Source organism: Fundulus heteroclitus, chromosome 20 (genome assembly GCF_011125445.2).
Source record: "Fundulus heteroclitus isolate FHET01 chromosome 20, MU-UCD_Fhet_4.1, whole genome shotgun sequence".
Classification (NCBI taxonomy): Eukaryota; Metazoa; Chordata; class Actinopteri; order Cyprinodontiformes; family Fundulidae; genus Fundulus; species Fundulus heteroclitus.
In genome coordinates, this window is record NC_046380.1 from 37,952,308 (window position 1) to 37,974,544 (window position 22,237).

The following is a 22,237-nucleotide window of genomic DNA, read 5'->3' on the forward strand; positions in this document are numbered from 1 at the left end:
AAACAGTGAAGTTTAATTTGCTGTTCTATTTAAACAGGGCAGTGTGGTTCATCAACTACTCTGTCCTTCTGGCAGAGATGGCTAGTTTGTTCGTCTCACTCTCATATCATCAGATGATCTCTGAGTCTGCAGGTCACCAAAAACCATTTCACACGATTACCGCAGCTATTAGCAGTAGCTTGGTACCAGATACATGCAGGACATAGTTATTGACATTGTCACAAATATTTCTGTAGTAGGTATTACATGTTTAACGACAATGTTATTTGTAATTTATTTAGTGCACCACTAGACGGGTGTAAATCTTACACACTGGGGCTTTGATGTTCTGGCAACTTTTTACCCCGTAGATGTTAGAGGGTCATTGTGTCAACTCAACCAGCATTTGCTACCTAAAACTTTAGATTTTGGTAGTATTTAAATAACTCAGTCCCTTGGTGCTGTACACTACTGTGGCTGTTAGTGATTATGTGGTTCTTAAGACACCAAGGAGAGGTGCAAGAGGATGATAAATCACTCAATAGACTTTTGAAAAATGTGTTCCCCTCACTTCTGAGATGATGGTCATGCCCTTGATAGTGAGGTAAATAAGGAATTAAAAAGGATGACGAGCGGAAAGGCAGTTGATCCCGATGGTATATCTGTGGAGGTATTGACGTGTAGGAGAGACATCACTAGAGTTGACTATTCAATGGCCGTTCAATGAGATCTTAGAGAACGAGAAAATCCTTGAGGAACAAGGAAAAGCATACTGGTAGTAATTTTCAACAACAAGGGAGAGGTGCAGAGGTGGGGTAGCTACAAAAGAATAAGTTGATGAATCAGACAATGAAGTTATGGAGTAGTGGAGGGAAGACTGAAGTCAGAAGTGAGCATCAGTATGGTTTAATGCAAAGACAAGTACTGCTGAGGCAGTGTTTGCTTTGAGGATGATGACGATGTACAGAGAAGGTCAGAGGGAGCTGCACTGTGTTTTTGTAGATCTAGAGAAAGCATATGACAGGGTGCTGAAAGAGGAGCTGTGGTATTGCAGGAAGTATGTTAGTAGTAGTGGTGGACATGTATGAGAGCTGAAAGACCGTGGTGAGGTGTGCTGGAGGTGTGACAGAGGAGTTGAAGGGGTAAGTGGGACTGCATCAAGGCTTGGCTTTGAGCCCCATCCTGTTTGCTGGTTGACAGATGAGGTTTGACAGAAACCTGTCACAATGTTTTTAATAGTTGCTGTTTGTTTGATATACTACCTGCACCGTCATATCTATTCATTGTTGCAATACAACCTGCTGTTACTGCATTGTTCGTATTGTCTTACACATACCTTTTCTGTACAAATGTCTTTTTTTGATAAAATTTGGTTGGTGTTAAACCCTATAACCGACCGGCAACCTGTCCAGGATGTATACTGCCTCTTACCCAATCACTGATGGAAAAAGGCACCAGCTCTTTCCCTGTGACTTTGCATAGGTAAGCAGGTCTAGACAATAGATAGAAAGGCGGCTTTTACCCCAGTTTACAAGAATGACTTGGTAATTCAGCATTTAAGAAAATTAGTTTCTTCTATGTTGAAAGTAGTATTTTCAAATGTCATCATCACAAACCACCCCAAGATCATCAAACCCACATGATTAATAATTTTGCTTAAGGTTTAGAATTTCTGCAAAAAAATCATTTACTTGAAGGTTATGTTTTAAATACCTCCCCTGGATGACATGGTATATTGTTACTGTGACATTGCACTTGTATCAAACAAAGAAATTATACTTACTCTCTTGTTTGGAATGCCTATGGGAGACTTCAATAGGCATACATCTTAGGAACACTTGAGGTTTCATGATAGCACACACATGCCGAAAGAAGCTGAACTCTGAAACTTGCTACAATAGGTTGGAGAGATAATGAACCCGAAGCCTAGCCGAGTGCATTCTCTGAAGATATTATCAATAACGGCCCAGTGCTGTGTCTGATGCTGGCCTGATGGACTTGGCCTTAAATTGGCTGCGATGCGTCTCTCAGGCTGTGAGGGAGCTGTGTTGAGGCCTCTGGGAAGCTCCCAGGCTTGGTCTGACAGTGCAGAACAAAAGAAACTTCAAAGCTTCTCCTTATCTGCCTTGTCAACTTCCAGAAACGTAATGATGATGAGGTGACCCGGGAAATTCCAGAGGGGTTGCTACAAGGATTAGCCGTGTAATTGAACTGGGAGACGGGCATGTAAATGATTTGAAAATCTAGGTAGGTCAACACTGAGTTCACTCAAGACAGCTTCAGCATTCGCCTACACTGCAGGGGTCCCCACATGAGAAACTGGATGTTGAACAATGTTTTTGACACACATGGCAAGGTAATGAAACGAGGTGTCTTGAGAAGCAAGCATCATAGTTGTTTCTCTAAATGACTTTAGTAAGATTGAGATGTATAACAAAGCAATATGGTACACATCTAAAAAAAAAAAAAATCAAAATACGTTCAACCTGGTTTTTGAACTTTTGTTCCCTTTTGATTTCAAAAGTGAATTGAGACTTTTTATTCCAGTAAAAATGGTCTCTCTGTGCTGGAACTCCTGTTTGCCCCTCTTTGCTGTGTCTTTGCAGACAGAGAGTAGTTGTATGAGATCTTTCTTCTGTGGAAAAAAGAGAGATTTACGAACAAAACATGTCACACACACGGACAAACAAATGACAAACAATTCTTAAATATTATTGTCAAATTTTATCAGGGCTTTGAACCGATTTTTTTCCCCCCAATCGGTTCGTTCCGAACAGAAACGGAATTATAACGTTTCCGGTTATAATTTCCACCAATAAATTGACGTTCCCAAACCGGTTATAACAAAAAAATACTGTTCCCGGAACGGTTAATTTCGTTCCTTTCGTTTGACAAATATAGCTATTGATATTGTGTTTGGAATGAGCGTTTTACTTAACGATGGACCGTAATTTACAATTATTTAAGATGTGGAGCTCTAGTGGAGACACCGCTCTCTCTCCATTCAGTCAGCGAATGTGTGATGTGATGTCACACAAGAAGTGAACCTCAGCCGTTCTGTGGTAACGTGCGCTAACCTGACTCCACCAGCTGTATGTCGCCCGCCTAGCTTCACTCACATACATTTGGGACACCTCCTTTTATCAAAAATCCTTGCGTATGATTGGATAAGCCACTTGTCTGTCATCTTTATCGATGTGCTATTTCAACCACTCACACCGAAGCTAACCCGTGACGCTGTGAGAGCGATGCAGGAAAAAAAAACTTTTTTATTTGACAGTGAGCTGACAGGAAGAGGGGGGAAGACAGGCGGCCAAGCGCCGCGGGTCGGAGTCGATCCCGGGCCGACCGCGTTGAGGACTAAAGGCCTCCTAACATGGTTCGCGCTAACCGCTATCTGACAAGATGTCCGCTGCGGACGCGCCCCAGAAAACAAAACTTGCCAAATCCGGTCGGGAGAAGGGCGAAAACATTGTTTCCACCAACAAAAGCCTTCAGAGCCGTTCTCTGATGTTCTTTTAATGAAACAATATTAGGTAGATTGGACAACACGGAAGAAATAGCAGCATCAATGTTAACGCTTGCTTCCTCGACGAGCCGCCATTGCTATCAAAACAGTCTCACGTCACGGTCGCTTCTCCACTACGTCACATCTATGAAACTCCAGCCCTTCGTCCTGATTGGCTAGACAATAAAATTGGTTGGAGAAATCACTCTCTATGGGAGAGGTCCCAGATGGATGTGAGCGGAGCTAGGCGGAGCGACATACGTCTGGCGGAGTCAGGTTAAACGTGCGCAGGAAAATAATTACTTTTTTTTTTAGTTAATTAGGCAACAAAAACTTTGAGGAACGAAATAAAACCGGTATTAACCGGTTACCATTATTTTTAAATAAGTGTTCCAGTTCCAGAACATAAAAAATAATAACGTTTCCGGTTTCGTTTCTGTTCCCTGTAAAATACAAAAAGTTCCCGGTTTTCGTTTTCGTTCCTTGAACCGGTTCAAAGCCCAAATTTTATTCCAAATGAAACCAAGGGAAGCCTTAAGACATAAATATGAAATGACCTTGTGATTTGCATAAAGCTCTACGTATGTCTGATTAATTAGTGTCAAGATGCATGTTCCAAAATGAGTGTTTTTGGTCAAAGAATCATACCACACTAACTCTTGGGGTCTAAAAAACTCAAAGCAACATGTCTTCTCTATAGGAAAAAAAAATTGCTTAAAAAGATTGGAGCCCTATTCAGTCAGGGCAGAAAATGTCTTCTTGATGCAAAGGTTCGGATCACACACAAACCTAACTAAGCACCATGGTGTCAGTGGGACACTAAAGTCATATCACAAACAATGTGGACCAATGGAATGAGTATTTTGACCCTTAAAATAAGATATTTGAATATCCTGCACTTGAAATAAAATGGAGATGAGTCGTTTCTGTTTTAAGTGCATCTTATTCCATTGCAGATAATCTCATTTACCTCCTCAAATGAAGGACAAATACACTTATTTCAAGAAAATCCTACTTACTTAAATGTTGCAACAAGCTGAGAATTGAATAAAACAACAGAAGTAAGTCTGAGTTGTCCAGTGCACTGAAGCCAAACGTTTATTTGTAAATTATTTTGAAAAGTTGTGGTTTAAAGGAAAAAACCTGGTTCAACCTTTTGTGAGAAAGCCAAACCAATGCTGGAGTTTAATCACTTTTTTTGGCCAAAGCTGCTTGTTTTTTCATCCTTGAAAAAGTATGCTGAACTAGAACTGTCATATGGTTCCTTGAAACATCTAGATTCAGAGATTTCCTACGGTTACAGAAAGGAGTGAAAGTAGGACGTAACTGTGTTAAAGAAAAAAAAGACTGTTCAAGGAGCACAGTCCTTTTCATTATTTCATCTTAACCAGTGTTAATCTTTGCACTGGTGCAGGTTAGATTTCTAGTATGTAACAGTTAAGAGCTCATCCAGCCTTGTAATATAGGAAATAGCCAACTAGACCTGAAGTTCCCTAGATACGCTACCACCACTCCTGCCTTTACAAGGAGGAACATACTGTATGTTCCTTCATAAAGTGCATAGATCAGAGAAATAACATCCTACGCTATGTTTACTTATCTATATTAGTAGAAGGCAGACAGAATTGGATGAAATTTGCAGACACCATGCAGGTGGACTTTATGAATGTCAGGAGTCCAGTAATCGCATTTCGGAACACCCACCAGATCCCCCAGTCAGGTGATTCGAGACATCCCATCATTCCAGTCAGATTTTTTACATCATTGACGGCTGACACTATCACTTACACGGAGAGAAGCTCATTATTCAGTTGAATCCCTGACTTTGCCAAACTCACTGGTAAATCTGAACATGGGATCTGGGACCTGCTCCAGCTGATCAGACGGTGGAAGTGATGCATCTACTGTATGCATGGACACCGCCGTGTTCTAGACCAGCAAGCGCCACACGGGCTGTGGCTCACTGAAGCAGCTCTGACTGAAAGCGCTGGCTTACCATTAAAGACAACTACGTGGGCTTCAGCTGAATTAGTTGTAGTTTGTATTTTGCAGTGTACAACAAGACAGGCCGGCGTAATAAAATGCCATGGCAGCCAACACCTTTCCCCACTTGCTATCTTTCATGGTTTGAAGTAAATGAGCAGCTCTATAAAGGTGAGACCCATTCGGGTTTTCGTTGGTCTGCCCATGGTTGACCTTTTCCGACCCGCTTCTAATGTCATTCTTGTGAGGAAGGAGAAGTCGGAGGCAGCATGCGTCAGATCAAAACGCTGCAATCCTTGCCTGCATTGTACAAGCGATACCTACAGCAGTAGTCAGGATACTGCATTGTTGAAATAATCCCTCAGAAAAGAGATTGATGCCAAGAAGTCTCATCTGACTGTTTTTGTCTCGTTAACCTTTTACCTTCATCACCACTGCAGCCAAATGCCTATATCAATTGAGGCTGTGTGGTTACCACGTTCAGCCGGCTTATTATTACTTTTGTGCATTTAGATCATCCCTCGAATTGATGCTCACACAAATTGTGGCGTGATTAAAGCCAGCACTGTAACAGAATGAGCCACATCTAAAAATACAAAAACCGGCTTCAAGCCTCCGTGTCAGCGCCGAGACCGAACATACACTCCGCCTCGCAGTATGCTCCAGGCAATACGCAGCGCTCTTTAATTGGGCCCTGAGAGAAAACACCAGAACAATCCACCGAACAATTCATTATGCATTATACAGATGATTAACATCCCAGAGATGTGTTGTTTCCATGCTTCACACTGTTTTGCCACTTTCTTAAATGGCACAGCCCCGTGGTTTGGTTACAGTTCACAAACTGTACATGAATAAAACTGCCTTTTTGATCTGGTTAACAACCACATTATGATTTTTTTTTTTACTTTATTTTCAAATTGATATCAACACTCCAAAGTCTCATCAGTCTCTTGGGGCTGGAAGAAACATCCCACTGCTATTCTAAATCTATTTTCCTAAATTCTGACACAAACTACAAATGAAGCCCTGTAAAGCTGCACCATACACAGCTTTGTGTTTTCCTTGCTGGAAAAAATGAAAGTTTTTACTTAGGCAGTTGCGATGCTAAAATGGGATCTGTGTCAAGGCTGAGTAAGTTATCAACAAGCTTTTTGACAAGTTCATGGATTTTATATTCATTAAAATATGGACATTCATTTTGGAAAATAGCTATCAAGACAAAACAAGTTAGATTAGGGTCTGAGTTGTTTTCTGCAAAGTTTACATGACTGGCCCTTGAGAGAGCTTTTATTTGAAAGCGACGTCATTCAGCGTCATTCTGTGTTTTCGGGGTAATTCCAGTCCAGAGAATCAGACATTCTCAGTGGAAAGAAAGGCTGAGAGTAAAGCTAAGGGCTGCTTGGATTGAATTCACAACTCTAACATCTCTAACACAGCATGTATATGCAGTTTGAGCATGCATCCGCTATGTTAAAGGTAGAGTGGATAATCTTTCCGGAAATGTCGGTAAGAAATGCCCAAGTGCCTTTTTGAATACCTGCGCATGTGCAAGACCGTCCTACCTGCTCTTCCACTCCTCAGGGGGATCACGTGAAAGAATCTCCCAAAAACAATCTGCTCTTATTTCTTTCTTCTGAGGCCTTCATCTTCTTCTCATAAACTTGTCAGACAGTTTGCTTCTTGTGACTCTCAGCTATTTTCAAAGTATACGGTGAGAGCAGCGGAGCTACAGTGAAACAGCTCCCTGCTGGTTTTCTTGCCAGCAAGAGAAAACCAGCAGGGAGTGTGTACCCACATTGCCGTTTCTTGGTCTCGTCACAATGATTGGCGAGTGGAACAACCAATAGATAAGATGATCCCCCGGGAACTCAAAGCTATCCCTTTAAGATTATTATACTTCATCATGTCATCATTTCCTTTCATCTATCATAGTTATTCTGTAACTCTGCATGGAGACTGATTATCATACGCCACCACTGATCCTGTGAGTCTGCCATAAATTGCTCTTTCTTTCCAAACATTAGTTCTTGTTTTGGGTTTTTTTTAGTTTCAGAATTCATATTATCTGTTGTTGTTTTTTTCCCAAATTTTTCTAATAAGACACGTTATGATGATTTACAGTTATTTTATGTACTGCATGGAAATGTGGCTAAAAGGTTTAGATACACGTTACAGTTAAATACTATGAAATCCACCTGCATGAGTTAATTATATATATATATGCAGTCCTTTTTAGTTAATATGAATATTACTTAAAAGTTACTTTATTTCAATATCTCTGTTAAGTTTGTGAAACACATTATTTAGGTTAAAGACAGACCAATGTTTTCCAGCTTTTGTTTCTGTTAATAATGATTTTAACCTTTGAGCTAATTAAAACAAGACATTTAAGATTAGAATATTACACCAGACCACAAACCATAAAAAAAAATAAAAATCATACAGAAATGTTTGCATGATAAAAATGTTTAATTCCTACCTAGAGGTTATTTTGAAAATTAACTTTTGAAAAAAGTACCTTGTGTGCAGCCCTAATTGTTAAGAGCTGGGCTCACAGGTTCTAGATAATAAATATACAAAATAAATTTTTAGGCCAGATCCAACTTTTTTATGGGCTGCATGGGGCCTTGACCTACACATAACCTTGCCATTTCAGGTTTACAGAAATAAAATGGAAACAAGAAGGAATATAAAGACAACTCCTGGTAAAAAACTGGATAAGGGGCAATTTAATCCAGAACCTGAACAAATCTTATAACAAGGTTATTTGTTTATTTTTCCTTAATCTGACTGAATGTGTATTATATAGGACGGTTACTCCTCAACTGTTTAAACTCTGTCCAATAATCTTCCTGTATGTTTATTAAAAGGATGTTAATATAATATAATGAAGGTTTTTATTCTCCCATGTATTTGAATCTGTTTTGAAAGTCTGGAATGTAAAGGGTATAAGCCTCAGGCTGTTTTTTTTTTTTTTTTTTTTTTTTTTTTTTGCTATTACAGAGGTCTTAGCTGATCTATTTTTCGAGACTCACCCCAGCTGCTGCGTCTCTGAAGACACCGCCTTCATCCCTGTATTGGCATGAGCAGGCTTGAGAGATTCTAGTCCGGATCAATCAGGTGAGTCTGATGTGAAACAAACTGATTGAAAATAATAACTATGAGAAATAAGAGACTTCAGTTTCTCATGGTTACATTTTCAAGCCGAGCTTCTGTATGATTTACCAGCACAGGAACATGATGGATTTTCTCTCTGTGTAAAACCTCTAACTTTACATCTGCTGTGCAGCTAAAGAAGAATTTATTAAATTAGATCAGCACAGTACAACAACAAATCTGACAACATCTCCTTGTGGGCAGTATCACTTGAAAGGTTAGATGTGAGGGGATGAAATGGTCGAGTACTCTGTCCACTAATGTACTACTAATAACTATCCCTGCAACCAGCGAACAAAGCTAAGTTCTTAAGACCCTGATGCTTTTCCCACAGTTTCCCATTTCATGTAAATCGTCTGTTTTTTTTATGCACAAATATGCATGCATGTATTGTTATTTTTTTAAAATGATCTCACTCAGTTGTAAATTTCTTTGATCTGAATATGGTGATTTAGTAACTGTACAGTTTTTCTTCTCTTTTGCTGTAAATCTGCCCTTACTCTACAGTCTCTTATTCTTACCTTCTGTTTTTGTATTTTTACTTTTGTGTAAATCTGAACGCTTCGACTTGCCTGTCACTTTGGTACACCTGCATTTCTCCACTGAGGGATATTTCTCTTCTCTTTTTAATCTATTCTTTAATATATTCGGCAAGAGGTATGAACTCACCTCAACGGACACCCTGACATGACAATGATGCGACAACGTAATATGTTTGTGGAGGGACTTGACACAGAAGCAGTGGAGAAAAATGCGAGCAATTAAAAAGGTTTATTGCACAAAAATCTATAACTATTATTGGAAACTCCACAGATCGTGATGAGAATGTGGGATCTGCAGGAGGGGAAAGAATTAGAGGAGCTCAGGTGGGATTTAGTGGGTAATGCTGCAAGTTTAGACCTACAATGGTTTATTGTGGATTGCAGGTATTTTCAAAAGTAGCTGCAAATCCAGGAGCTTTGAGGAGTGATAAGGAGTGGCGGCGTAATCGGTGAGAATAGCACTACTCCTCGTTCTCCTTTATTGCAGTGTAGAGTTGGGATTTGTGACATGGTGGTTCAGGAATCAGTCAGCAGGTCAGTGGTGGAGGTAAGTAGGAGGGCTGAGGACATGAAGGTGGGACGGTCAACTGGCCGGCACAGGCAGTGAGTAATATTTGTAAGGAATATGAAACATTGGTATTTCTTACATAAGGAGCGATGAGCAGTGCAGCAGTCTCAGGTGTGTTTTCCAGGTGAGTTATCGACCAGGTGAGTACAGAAACATCGGCGTAATCCAGGAAGAAGCCAAGGTGCTGGGGTTATCAAAAAGAGAAACCTGAACAGAGAAGAGGGAGAATTATTAAACATTGTTCCACTGGAAAGGCTCGATCTGCTGCAGGCGTAACGGATAACGATGGAGAGGATAGTACTCTGGGGCTGATTGCAGGTTCATCATCAGGTATGGCTGCTGCTCCAGACTCAGCCCTGCCCATGGATAAGGTGCTGCACATTCCTCTGTGTGAGAGAGAGAGAACACCAAAGCAAACATACACCTGCTGCAGGACATCACAGATGGATGGTTGTGGTTTAGAACCTAAAGTTTAAAACTTGGGTTTGTTAGCCAGAGATTTACCTTGAGTAAAAATTAGCTGTGAGCTTTTTTTGTGTGCATTTTTATGTGAACACCATCATCTCTCATACACAATTCTGCATCTGATGATTTGTAATCTACCATAATCTACACACAAATCTTGCAGAAAAATGTCATGATTTTTGATGCTGCATCTAAACTACTTAAATAACAAGAGAAAAATAGGTTGTTGTGCTTCCTGGTTGAAAGTTGCTTGATCCCCTCCACCTTCTGGGAGGTTCTTCAGTAGCTGCTCACTAACCTGCAACTCATCATCCCACAACATAAAATGATTATGTAAAATCACGGGATTTGACTTTGGTTACATTTTATTACTTTTATTTCACCTTTATTTAACCAGGAAGGAATCTCAATGAGATAAAAAAAAAATCTACTTTACAAGAGGGTCCTTGCAAGGACAGTTAGTTGTATGTCAGTTACATTCAGCCAGCAGACAAAAATACACAATTTCAAACCTGAAATATATATAATTACATATATCAATTACCAGAAGCAACACATTTTACAATGTGCATAGAAATAATCAGGTAAAACAGCTACATGCTGATGTTTCAGCCTCCCAGTCACTTAAAAGTTTTTAAAGATTCTACGGAGACCAGCTCCCTCAGTTTTAAATAATTCCGTTGAAGGTTCCTTTCACAAGGAGCAGCAAACTGAAAGCCCTTCTTTTCCAGCTTAATTAGGACCTTAGGAACCAACATACAACATTTATTAATAAGTACAGATGCTGAAGCCTGCTGGACGCCAAAGAGGACAACCAACATGAGCACAACGTACATAGTGATGTGTAAGAGCTCTGAGGCCAGTGATGAAGCTGAGAGCTCCTTGACCGGCGGGATCAAGAGCTCTCAGACTCCGTACTGATGAGTGCATGTAGAATATGTTGCCAAAACCCAACAATGGCATGAAGGTGGCGACAACAAGCTTCTTCCTTGCCTCAAAAGACAGACAAGCCTGGATAAAAAAAGCCCAGACTAATTGTAAGTCGATTTACAAGCAACTTAATATGGAATGCAAATGAAAGTGTACTATTAACCCACATTCCAAGATATCCGTAATGGCTAACTGGTTCTATTTCAGCACCTCTGAAGGGGGGTTGATCTGGGGCAGGACTTGGGAATTTGATTGGGTGTTTGAGAGCAACATGAATTTAGGATGAGTTTTAAATCGTAGGTCACAGCGTTCACAGCATGTACAGGTTTAAAGGGGATCCAACCCATCCTCTTCCTGTCTGTATGAAAACTCACCCCCATCCTGGATCAGAACGAGAGCGGGGTGGTGGGCTGTGATGTCCTTCAGATGTTTTAACGCCACTTTCTCAAAGGGTTTCATGACCACAGATGTCAAGGCTGCAGGTCTGTTGTCATTCCACCCTGTGATGGAGCATTTCTTGGGGACCAGGATGATGTTGGAGCATTTGAAGCGTGGGGGAAGCTCACGCAGTTCTGATTAGCATGTAAAATACAAAATGTAGTGGTGCATTTTGATTCTGAATTTTCTATTTGCATTCCTATTTTTACTATTTGCCTTTTATTATTTGCATTTAGATCCAACCTGTAAAATTTCACATTATCTTCATTTGGGGAATGCCGCTTTTTCATTTCCTTCTCAGCATCAGTAGGCCTCTGACATGGTTCACTTCAACCACTAGAGAGAGGAAAGTAGCTGAGATTCAACTGTGCTGCACAAGTGGAACCCGCTTCTCTTCACACTTTCGAAAGCGGACAAGATGTTATTGTAGTTTCCCACCTGCGGGGCGTTAACCCTGTCACTCTGATCTTATGCACTAGGGACTTCTTTCGCTTGGCAACCAGAGCTTGCAGGTGGATGGAGGAAGGAGTTGTCATGGAAACAAGCCACTGGGATGGGACACAGCGCAAGCATCCACACACACTTTGAAAAGCTTTCATTGATAGCTGTCCCGCCGAGCTGATTTCCGGTCTGTTACTAGGTTACCTGCTGAGTCTGAGAAAAAGGCTTATTCGTTTCATGCAGATAGAAACACGGCAGCGGTTTGCTTTACAGGTGTAGTTTTTAGATTATACGTTTACCAAAGGCCTGAGTACCTCTCCGTATGACGTTAAAGCCATATTACCGCAGCATCCTCTCCAGATATCATTATTTAATTTAAGATATTTGAAAAAGAGGGGCAGATTTGCTGACTTCCTTTTGAATGTAGTGCATTAATGTAACATTAGAGTGCACATATTATGAGTAACATGACCATTTCTGAACATTGTGGAAAGTTGTACTTGAGGTGTTTGTCATGTTGTTTGTGTGTGTGTGTGTGTGTGTGTGTTTTATGGTGGGAGGGGGCTTCACTGAAAAATTAACTTTGCCTTTTTTGTCTGAATGACGAGTGACCATGGTTAGAAAGTGAGAAATAGAGAAAAAGTAGGGTTGAGAACCCCAACTGTTTCTTGTCCCTTATGACCTTTTGTAATGGAAAAAAAAAAGTCTCCTGCATGTCCTGGTCTGTCTGTGTCATGTGATCTTCTTTGGTCACTGTGCTCTAGTGTCCTCACCTGGCCTGGAGGAGCTGTGCATAGTGCGGTTCAAACACTATTCATGACATTTTACAGCAATTAAAGCAAAGCATCTGTTTTATGAAGCAGGGAAACCACTTGTTTGTGTGTTTTCTCTGGAACACAGAGCTTATCTGCTTAACTGTGATCTTTCCTAGATGCAGCCACCTGTGGAGCTAGTCTGCCATTACTCTCGCTGACATAGAAAGTTTTCCTGATCAGAGCTCCTGTGCTCTTTTTGTGTCTCCGCTCTGTCTTTTCAACCATCCATCGGGCAGATCGCCGTTCACACTGAGCCTGGTTCTGCTGGAGGCCTCTTCCTGTGAAAAGAGAGTTTTCCTCTCCACTGTCGCTGCATGCATGATTGGTATGAGGGATTGCTGCAAAGTCAATGACTCGATGCAATATGCTGGGTTTCCTTAAATACAAAACTTTCTTTTACCAATCTGTCTTTATGAGTTGACTGAACTGACTTTATAAAGTGCCTTGAGATGACTTGTGTTGTGATTTTGCGCTATGTAAATAAAATTGGACTGAACTGAGCAAAGAAAAATCAAGAGTATAAAATGGCTTAACATAGATATAAATATTTTTTTACAGTCTACAGAACTATCCCAGGTTGGAGCAATGATGTTATTTAAAATTGATTTAGGTGGTGAACTATATCGTGCTTCAAAGCCATGGGATAAATGTGAAAATTAAAAATCAATAGCCTTTAGGAAACTTAATTTATAGAATAACTTTTAACTGTGTCAAATAATGTTTTATCTAACTCTTTGACTTGCAATGTGAATGGGTTGAACACATACCAATTGTCGTTCTGCAATAGTTTAAGGCTAATTTGATCTCATTCCAAGTTCTTTAATTAAATTGAACTTTGGTTCTCTAAATTAAACCTCCACACTGAACTTTAAAGTCATTAATTTTTATGGTAATGACTTTCAAGCATTTTATTCTGTCATTTGTTCTTTTGTGTACATTGATCTTTAGTTTCTTTAAACTTAATTTTTGCTTAGTTTTACATTCACTAGTCACTAGTTAAAGGTTTGTTGAATTAAAAAAATATGTTTGACTTGAAGTTGAGTTAATACATTCTTATGGTTGAAGAGAAGTTGTCACTTATTTATTCCATATGTGTGCAGATATTGCTGTTAGAAGAACGCTAGAGCTCGCTCAAATCCCTCCTTCATCTATTGTCCTAATAAAAAAGTCAAATTGGGGTGATATTTACCTGACAGACTGAGGGTTATTTGATTAAACATTATTTAACTTTATGACATTTATTTGCACAACAACTTTAAAGTCTAAACTCATTTCATCCTGGATTAACTGGAAGTAGAACTAGGTCTTGTTAAGGATGAACTGCAGAAAACGTTATATATAAGCAAATGTCAGTCTATTTGTCTGGGTCTAATTTTTAATTATTTTGAAAATGCAGAAACATGTTACATGATATTAAACTTTTTTCCCAATATTTGTATTCAGACACTTTTACTCTATCTCTGAATAAGAACCGGTTCAACTGCTTGCCCTTTAGACATCACTCAATAAGGAAATGGAATTCACACGTGTTTAATTTAGTAATCTCAGTGTAAATACAGCTGCTTTATGAAGCTACCATGAAGGAATACACCAGACAGTCCAACGACAAAGTTGTGTCAATCATTCGCATAATTATTTAATGCTACCAGAGTAAATGTGGCTGAATACATACGCACACCATCGTTTTTTTAATAGTAAATAAACCCATATATTGTTGTTTTTTCTTGACAATCATGAGCTACTTTGTGCGGATATTTTACATAAATCCCCAAAATACATTAAAACATTGAAGTTTATGATTATAATGGTAAAACATCTCAAAACGTTCGAGTGCTATGAATAAACAAGTTTGGCAAGAGCCAAAAGGAAACAGCTACATTATGCATAGCTACAAATTGTCAATAAATTGCGCGTTGTTTTTCTCAGTGCTGAGATATATTTGTCTCCATCCCAGCGATAATTGTGGTGAAGAAGAAGGGCTGGGAAAGCTTACCGGAAAGCAAGCATGTTGTCAGGGGAGACTAAACGAAGATCGTTTGATTGCACCTCGAGGCACAGCGCTGTCAGTCAACATCAGAAGCTAACAGAGCATCCAGGCCCTCACTGGAGAGCCACTTTTTCTAGGTTGTGTGCAACTGAGATTTAGATTTATACTGGGGCAGATTGGATGATATTTTAAATATAGTCAGAGACACTTTTTGTGACGAAAATTGGCACTAATTTCACACGCGCACACACACACACACACACACACACACACACACACACACACACACACACACACACACACACACACACACATATATGTATATATAGAGGCCTGTTTGGAATAACAACAGATCGAATCAAGGAAAGGTGCATGCTGGGTTCTTGTAGACAGGATTCTTTATGCTCTCCGTGGGATGTTGAGCATTTATTGTAAGCATTCTATTGAGAATGTAATTAAAAATTAATCTCAAGTAATTGAATTTTATCTCCATCAGCACTTTGCTGAGGTTATGACCCAGTTCTTACTGCATAGCTACACCTGAAACACAATAACAAAAAACACCCCAGAATTAGATGAGAATCAGTTTCTTCTTCATTAAACCTACATAGCTCTAGGTATTTTCTCACACCGTAGTGCTCATACATATGTGTTTAGAGACTGACATACGCGTGTCACTGTGAGTATGATCTCAGTTTTGGGTATTTAATATTTTTTTAACTGTTTTTTTTTTGTAACAGAATGATTATGTAACTCTCAATAAAAAAATCAAGATTTAGATGTAAAAGTTTGTGTTAATTTTAATTTGTTGTTATCCTAGTAAAATTAGTGTACATAAATGCAGCAACATATTTTTGCTAGTAATGTCAATACTTCTAGACTGTATCTTAATTTGATGGGGCCAACCTGTCTTCACTTCCCATTGACTGACAACAGCTGTTGGCTGCTCTTTCCTTCACAGAAAGGACTTGTCTGAAAGCCCTCATGGGTCGGACCAATGGTCGGGACAATGTGAAAGTTGGGGAGAGTCTTTTGAAGCTATTTCTCATTAACTACAAATTCCCACTTCATTAGTTCGAACGGTTGAATGAAAGTTTAAAGTCGATTGAGTCACCACTTATCCAAGGTGTAGAAGAAGACCCAACCTTTAACACTTGGATGGAAGGAAATCAGGCCAATATGTTCAGAAACAGCTAATTAACCCCCATCGCCTAAGTTTGTCATGAACTAGAAACTTTTAAAATACCATTGTCACTGTACGCAGTGAAAAGAGTTTTACATTGCCATAGACGGAGAATATGCCAGCCAAAAAGGGACCTGCTCAAAAACGGATGGGCCAAAATTTAGAGATGTTATGGAAAGATTTTATGTTCCCACAAAGAGTGTGCTATTTGGTCACATTGACAAATGCTGGGGATGAGGTGTGTCTGGAGGAATCAAGGGTAGTTTTTTTCCAGACTGGGAACACAGCACCAACTGTGGTGCAACGCCGTATTGTAGGGGTGTGCAGATACCAATGCTGTTGGGTAATGGTACAAAGTATGCTGAACGATAAAGGAGGACTATGATGAAGGATTCCTTAACATTAGCTGAAACAGACAGTGGCATGGTTTGGTGTTTGAACAAGAAAATTATCCCAAACACATCAGGACAACGCAGGTTGACATTATGCTTCTGGAACGATCTTGGCCTAAGCTTGAATTGAACATTTTAAATGAACTCTAGCCATTCTGTCAAGAAGAGTGGTAAAAGGTCCAGACAGAATTATCCCAGAAGCTTGTTGATGGCTATAAAAAAAAAGAGTGTGGTCCTCCAAATGTAATGTAATGTAAAAGTTATTGACCGAACACTACAACTCTGGTTCAATAGGAAAAAAAGGGATAAATTAAAAGTTCAACAGAAGAAAAGTTTTCCTTCCTTCTGCTTTCTAGCCTATCATGTAGGTTAATACTACAGTCATTATCCCCTACCAACCAATCACAAATGCAGACCCAGGAACGCTCCTTCACTAGGCTTCAAAGAGTCAAGAGAGCACATGTTCTTTTTTAAGAGTTACAGTTTGTGTAAAAAAGTTGGTTGAATAAAGGGTTGTGTTTGAAATCAGTGTTCATTATTTAAAAAGAGGTCATTAAGCAACATCATAAAATAGTCAGGACTGCGCTTAAAATATATGTTTTGGATTTTTAGATAATTATTGATATCGATCGATGTGATTTCTATTTTATCGATATGCTTTTTTTCTATATCGTCCAGCCCTAGTCTCCCTACAGGACATGTTTCCAAAACATAAGGCTTTGGTCCATAAATGCATTTGCAAACTGTGATCTAAATTTGTTTGTTCTTTTTGGAGTAATGTCTTCTTCCTTTCTGCGTGGCCTTTTAGCCCATGACTTATTCCATAATGAACAATACTTTTTTTCCAGCTTCAATCAGGATCTTCATGAGTTTTTTTTGTTCTTATTTCTGAGAGGTATACACTCATTTCACACCAAAAAAATATTCATCTCTGGGAGAAAGATGGGTTCCACGGTATTTATAGCGGCATATAGTTGTTTGAAGGGATGAATATGGCACTTTCAAGCTTCTGGAAATTGTACCCAAAGATTAACCAGACTTGCGGAGATCCATAATACTTTTCACGATATCTTGACTTTGTTAAAATGTATTCTTTCCCTGTTGTCACAGCATAGCACCTTGAAATGGATTCACAGATCTGCCTCCAAATATCCCAAAAGGTTATGGATTAACCTCAGAAGCTTAACTATTCAAACACACTTTTAAAGCCACAATTTGTGTAGTTTTAATGTGAATGTAAACATCTGACAACTGTCTATATTAAAATGGTTAATAACGACACATGCTGTTGAAGTCATGGGTTAGAAAACATGATTAAAAGATTTTATTTGAGTCGCTCCTCCTTACACAACATGTTCATGTGTGTAAACCTGAAAAAAACAAAACAGTGATTGTAGACACTCCAGCAATGTTAAGAAACAATTCTTGTAAGAATTATAAAAGTCTTACATCTATTTAGCTAGGGTTATAACATTCATATTTCTATTGCTGGTTTACAGTACCCTGCAAACTTAAAGTCTAAACCAAACATCCTTTTATTTTAGAGTACAAAAAGTAAATCAAGTCATAGCTGATACAACATTACAGAAGAATTTCTAACATTATTCAATAGACAGTATATCAATTCTAAATGTACTTTCTCGGTTTACATTTGAGTTGATAGACAAATTAGCATATACTATATTTTGAGTGCACAACAGTCAACGGTGAAATTGTTTTACAACAGAAAGAAAAAACTGCAGACTGGTAGCAGTCCTGCGAGGGAAACTTCTCAAACAAAAGGTTGGGATTCAGCTCTTCCTTTATGTCGTGCTGTATCCATGACAATGCTTCATGCCTTGTTCATAAAGATGAGTGCCAAAAGTAAAGCGCCGTGACTACAAAGTTCAAGAAGCTAAATGAAGCTGCCACATTGTGTGCCAAACACACGTGAGAGGTAAAAAGAAAAAATAAACAATGTGTGAAATTAGATGTGAAAATTCTCACTCACTGTTCGCCTCAGTCAAAAAAAGCCGAAGAAAGAAAAAAAAAAAATTTAAACATGAAATTTTTTTTATTAAGGTAAAGAAGCAAGAAGCAAGCATTTATATTTGTGCTACTTAAACAATGATGCTTCTGTTTCTCCCGGTGGGAACGCTTCACCACATGTAGTAACTGCGTGTGGTGTCGACCTGGCTAGGTTTGGTCTCCGACGAGCCTTCTTTCTCCTTTTCACTGTCTGCCTCCCACAAGTTAATAAGCGGAGGGTACAGCTCATTTAACGGTATTGATGAGGTTTTCTGCATATACTTCTTCAGAGAGTGGTGGTAATTTTTCCTCTTCCACCTCTTAGCGGTGTACACGCCCAGTAAAACCAGGCTGATGATCGCAAACATTGTTCCCATGACTGCCGCGAGAGCAGTGTTGGTCCCCTGATCAGATATTTCCACCGCGAAGGTTGCTTGCTTCGTTGTGACGTTCACGCACGACTTCTGCGGTTGTTGCTGGATGCTGGAGACAGTGAGGCACACTTCATACTCGGTTGCTGGCTGCAGATGAGTGAGGTTGTACTCATGGACGTCCACGGGTACCCTGGCAGTGTAGGTAATGTGAGGGTTGTCGATTTTCATTGTCGCGGATGACCACTTGAGGTTGGAGGCCATGACGCTGGAGCTTATTTTCCAGGAGACGAGGATTGAGTGAGATTCGGTCTGTTTGACGTAGATCTTTAGGAGCTGCGTGTTGTCAAACAGAGTGCCATTGACCGTTATCGCTGTCACTTTTGTGTCAACGCCCTCAGAGTTTTGAGCCACACAAGTGTACCTGCCGGAGTCTTCGACTTGGATATGGGAAATCCTCAGCGTCCCCTCTTTGCTGAGGCTGTACTTGTCAGATAAAGTGTCAGTCATAATCTTGTTTCCCATCGGTGTCACCCAGTAGATCTCAGGCTCAGGCTGGGATATAGCTCTGCAATCCAAATCCAAGGTCATGCCTATTTCTAAATTGAGATGGGTGGGGAAGGTATCGTGGGAAATTAGCGGCATACATTGGTTCAGTAACCTTTTCTGCAGCACCTCGCGGACGTGCATACCCCTGACCTCTGGTGGCATAGAGCAAACCATGGATAGGGGCTCCATAAATCGCACTGTGGTTTTGTTGGAGCCCATCCATTGGATGACGCAGTCACAGCGCAAGGGGTTGCTATGGATGCTGATCTCTCGCAAGTTGGGAAGAGCATCCACAGTTGACTGATAAAGGGCATTCAGGGCGTTGTTGTTTAGCATTAGGCTCTCCAAAGCCGGGACATCCCGAAAGGCCTGGCGATTAATATAAGAGAACTTGGGGTTGTTTGTTGCCTCTAGCTTTGTGAGTTCAGGGAGGTTGTCCAAAGCATAACGGTCAATGGAAACCAGATCTCCCATGTTATTTATCCCTAATTCTTTCAATCTAAGCATGTTCTTGAAATCCCCCTCCTGTATCTTGTGCACTGGATTTTTGTTCAAGTCCAGGAATTTTAGGTTGGGTAGTTTCTGAAGGGCTTTCTGAGGTACTCCAACCAACTTGTTGTCATAGAAAGAGAGGCTCTCAAGATTGTCGAGCCCCACAAAGGCATTTCCAGGAATATCTTTCAAATCCATTCCAGCTAAAACCAGACTTCTTAGATTGCTCAGCGGCTTGAAGTTGAAGTCCATAATTCCAACAACGGGGTTCTCTCCAATCATGAGAATCTCTAGATTTGGCGTAGAGTCAAACCACTGACTGTTGATAGATCTGAGCTTGTTAGAGTTGAGATGAAGCCTGAGTAAGTTATGAAGCCCAGAGAAGGCGTTGGCAGAAATGATGCTGATGTGATTGTGGTTGATATAGAGTTCCTGCAGGTTGCTTAGATCTTGCAGACAGTAGTCGGGCATTTCCATGATCTGGTTCTCCTCTAGATGAAGTGTGGTGAGCTGGGACATGTTGATGAGACCAACATCTCTAATTGTACTGAAGTTATTTTGAGATAAGTCCAGTTCTGTCAGGTTGAATAGTTGCTCCAGTTCTTCACTGGTCCTGGCAATGTAGTTGCTCTGTAAAAGAAGAACCTGGGTTTCACTGGACAGGTTTCCTGGGATCCGAGTTAGGTGAAGGTCATTGCAGTCCACTGTTATGGCTTCTCTGTAGGTGGACTGAGGGGTGAACCAAGGTCGGATCTCGCATACACACAGCTGGGGGCACTCATTGCTCTGAACAAGAGAAAGTGCCGCAGAAACCAGAAACAGGCCAACAAAAACCTGAGGACAGCTGTCAATCTTCCGTCTAGCCATGCTGGGAAGGGACAGGATGATGGTCAGTCGACTTTGGAAGAAGGTTTGTAACAGTCATGAACCAGACTTGCCGCCTTTAAGTCCAGGAAATATGAGGTTCTGGCGTCAAAGTCAGGGGTAGCAATGAGAGGCAAGGATTCTGGTGTTGGAGGATTATCTGGAAAAAAGACAAAAATAAAAAGTTGGAATTAGAGGGGTGAGGGAAAAGCATTGAATATTTAAACAGTTACAATTTTCAGAAAAATCTGTCCAATTATTCCCTAAGAGCATTTTAAAAGCTATGTACCTTGTGGACCGACATAATAAAAAAACAGAGTTTACCCATTAATAGCACTTTGAATCATCTTGTTACTGGAAAGTGCTTTGTAAATAAACTTGCCTTGCCTAATATGAATGTAGCTTGAAACAGCACTTATATAAACATTTTAATGAAAGATAACACAATTTCATCATCTGGTGTGTGAGTCCGTAAATACTAAAATCTTAAATTTTTTGCTTGATAAAATAAGCCAAGTGCATTTGTCAAATCACCTGTATTTTTGTCATTTTATCCTCACTTTAAACCTCGAAATTAAATAAGACAGCAATATTGACAAGGAAGAGTTTCTTAAACTACGCAGCTACAGTATGCTTGTGAGACTAAGTTATGTGCATCATCAACAGTTTTACAAAAAATGCAAGTTCAGCTAATTACAGTGCTTGCAGAAAACACTGACCTGAGCTATTTGGAAAAAAATCAAGTTGCGCTGAGGACTTTCATCTATTCACCAGGCCCATAAGGACTCCATTATTAACTTTTTGGAACATCATTAAACTTTATGAGATATTAGTCAGCAGCAAGCCTCAAAGAAAGCAACAATCATTTGCACATTACACTGTTTAACGCAATATTGTGAGCATTCAGAATTTCGGCTGAAGCTGGTGAAATGACTTAAGCAAACCATGCTTTTTATGTTATTATTACGAGTCTATAAATAGAAGAATGACAACTTGTTCTGTATTTCCTGTAGAACAATTTAAAAGCTATAACCTAAATAATAACTAACTTTAAAATCATATTTTAACTTGATGGAAGTCTTCAGAGGTTCTAATAAGGAAAAACTCAGGGGTCAATACAAGTCAAGGACCAGGCACAAAAGGTAAATAACTATGAAAACAGACAGCAGAGCACATCTGACACAAATAGGAGGCTTTATTTTGTCAGAAATCACAAATGGGATTAATTCCCTGGATGGACTGAGATCTCAGACCAATATATGCCTTTTATCAGGCAAAAGATTTCTACCCTACCTAGTATTATGGTAAAAGTCCATTCTCTCTCATTTCATAGATGTCTTGAATCAGTATACCAGTAATGTTACTTTTCTCATCTTTTAACAGAAGTAGACTAAACAAAGACCATCCCCATTACAAATGTGCAGTCCCTATACTTCCCAGCATGCTGTAATGTCCACTGTGAGTTCCAACTGCAGTCTGTCTCAATTCAGACTGGTGGCTGTAAAACATTTGTGGCATGATGGTGTGTCCATACACTGAACTGACATCCAATGTTTTCCCCATT

At 39.8% G+C, this 22,237-nt stretch overlaps 1 protein-coding gene across 1 annotated transcript; it reads right to left on the reverse strand.

Annotated features, from left to right (window-relative positions):
* Positions 1 to 17,684: 17,684 nt before the first annotated feature.
* On the reverse strand, positions 17,685 to 20,853 carry LOC118567283 (leucine-rich repeat neuronal protein 1-like). The gene has a single exon (XM_036152016.1). It carries the CDS (start codon positions 20,674 to 20,676, stop codon positions 18,529 to 18,531), a length of 2,148 nt encoding a protein of 715 aa, XP_036007909.1. The 5' UTR covers positions 20,677 to 20,853; the 3' UTR covers positions 17,685 to 18,528.
* Positions 20,854 to 22,237: the final 1,384 nt, after the last annotated feature.

Excerpts from the sequence above, each read along its gene's own strand:
- LOC118567283 (XM_036152016.1), bottom strand. The coding sequence starts at position 20,676 with ATGGCTAGACGGAAGATTGACAGCTGTCCTCAGGTTTTTGTTGGCCTG.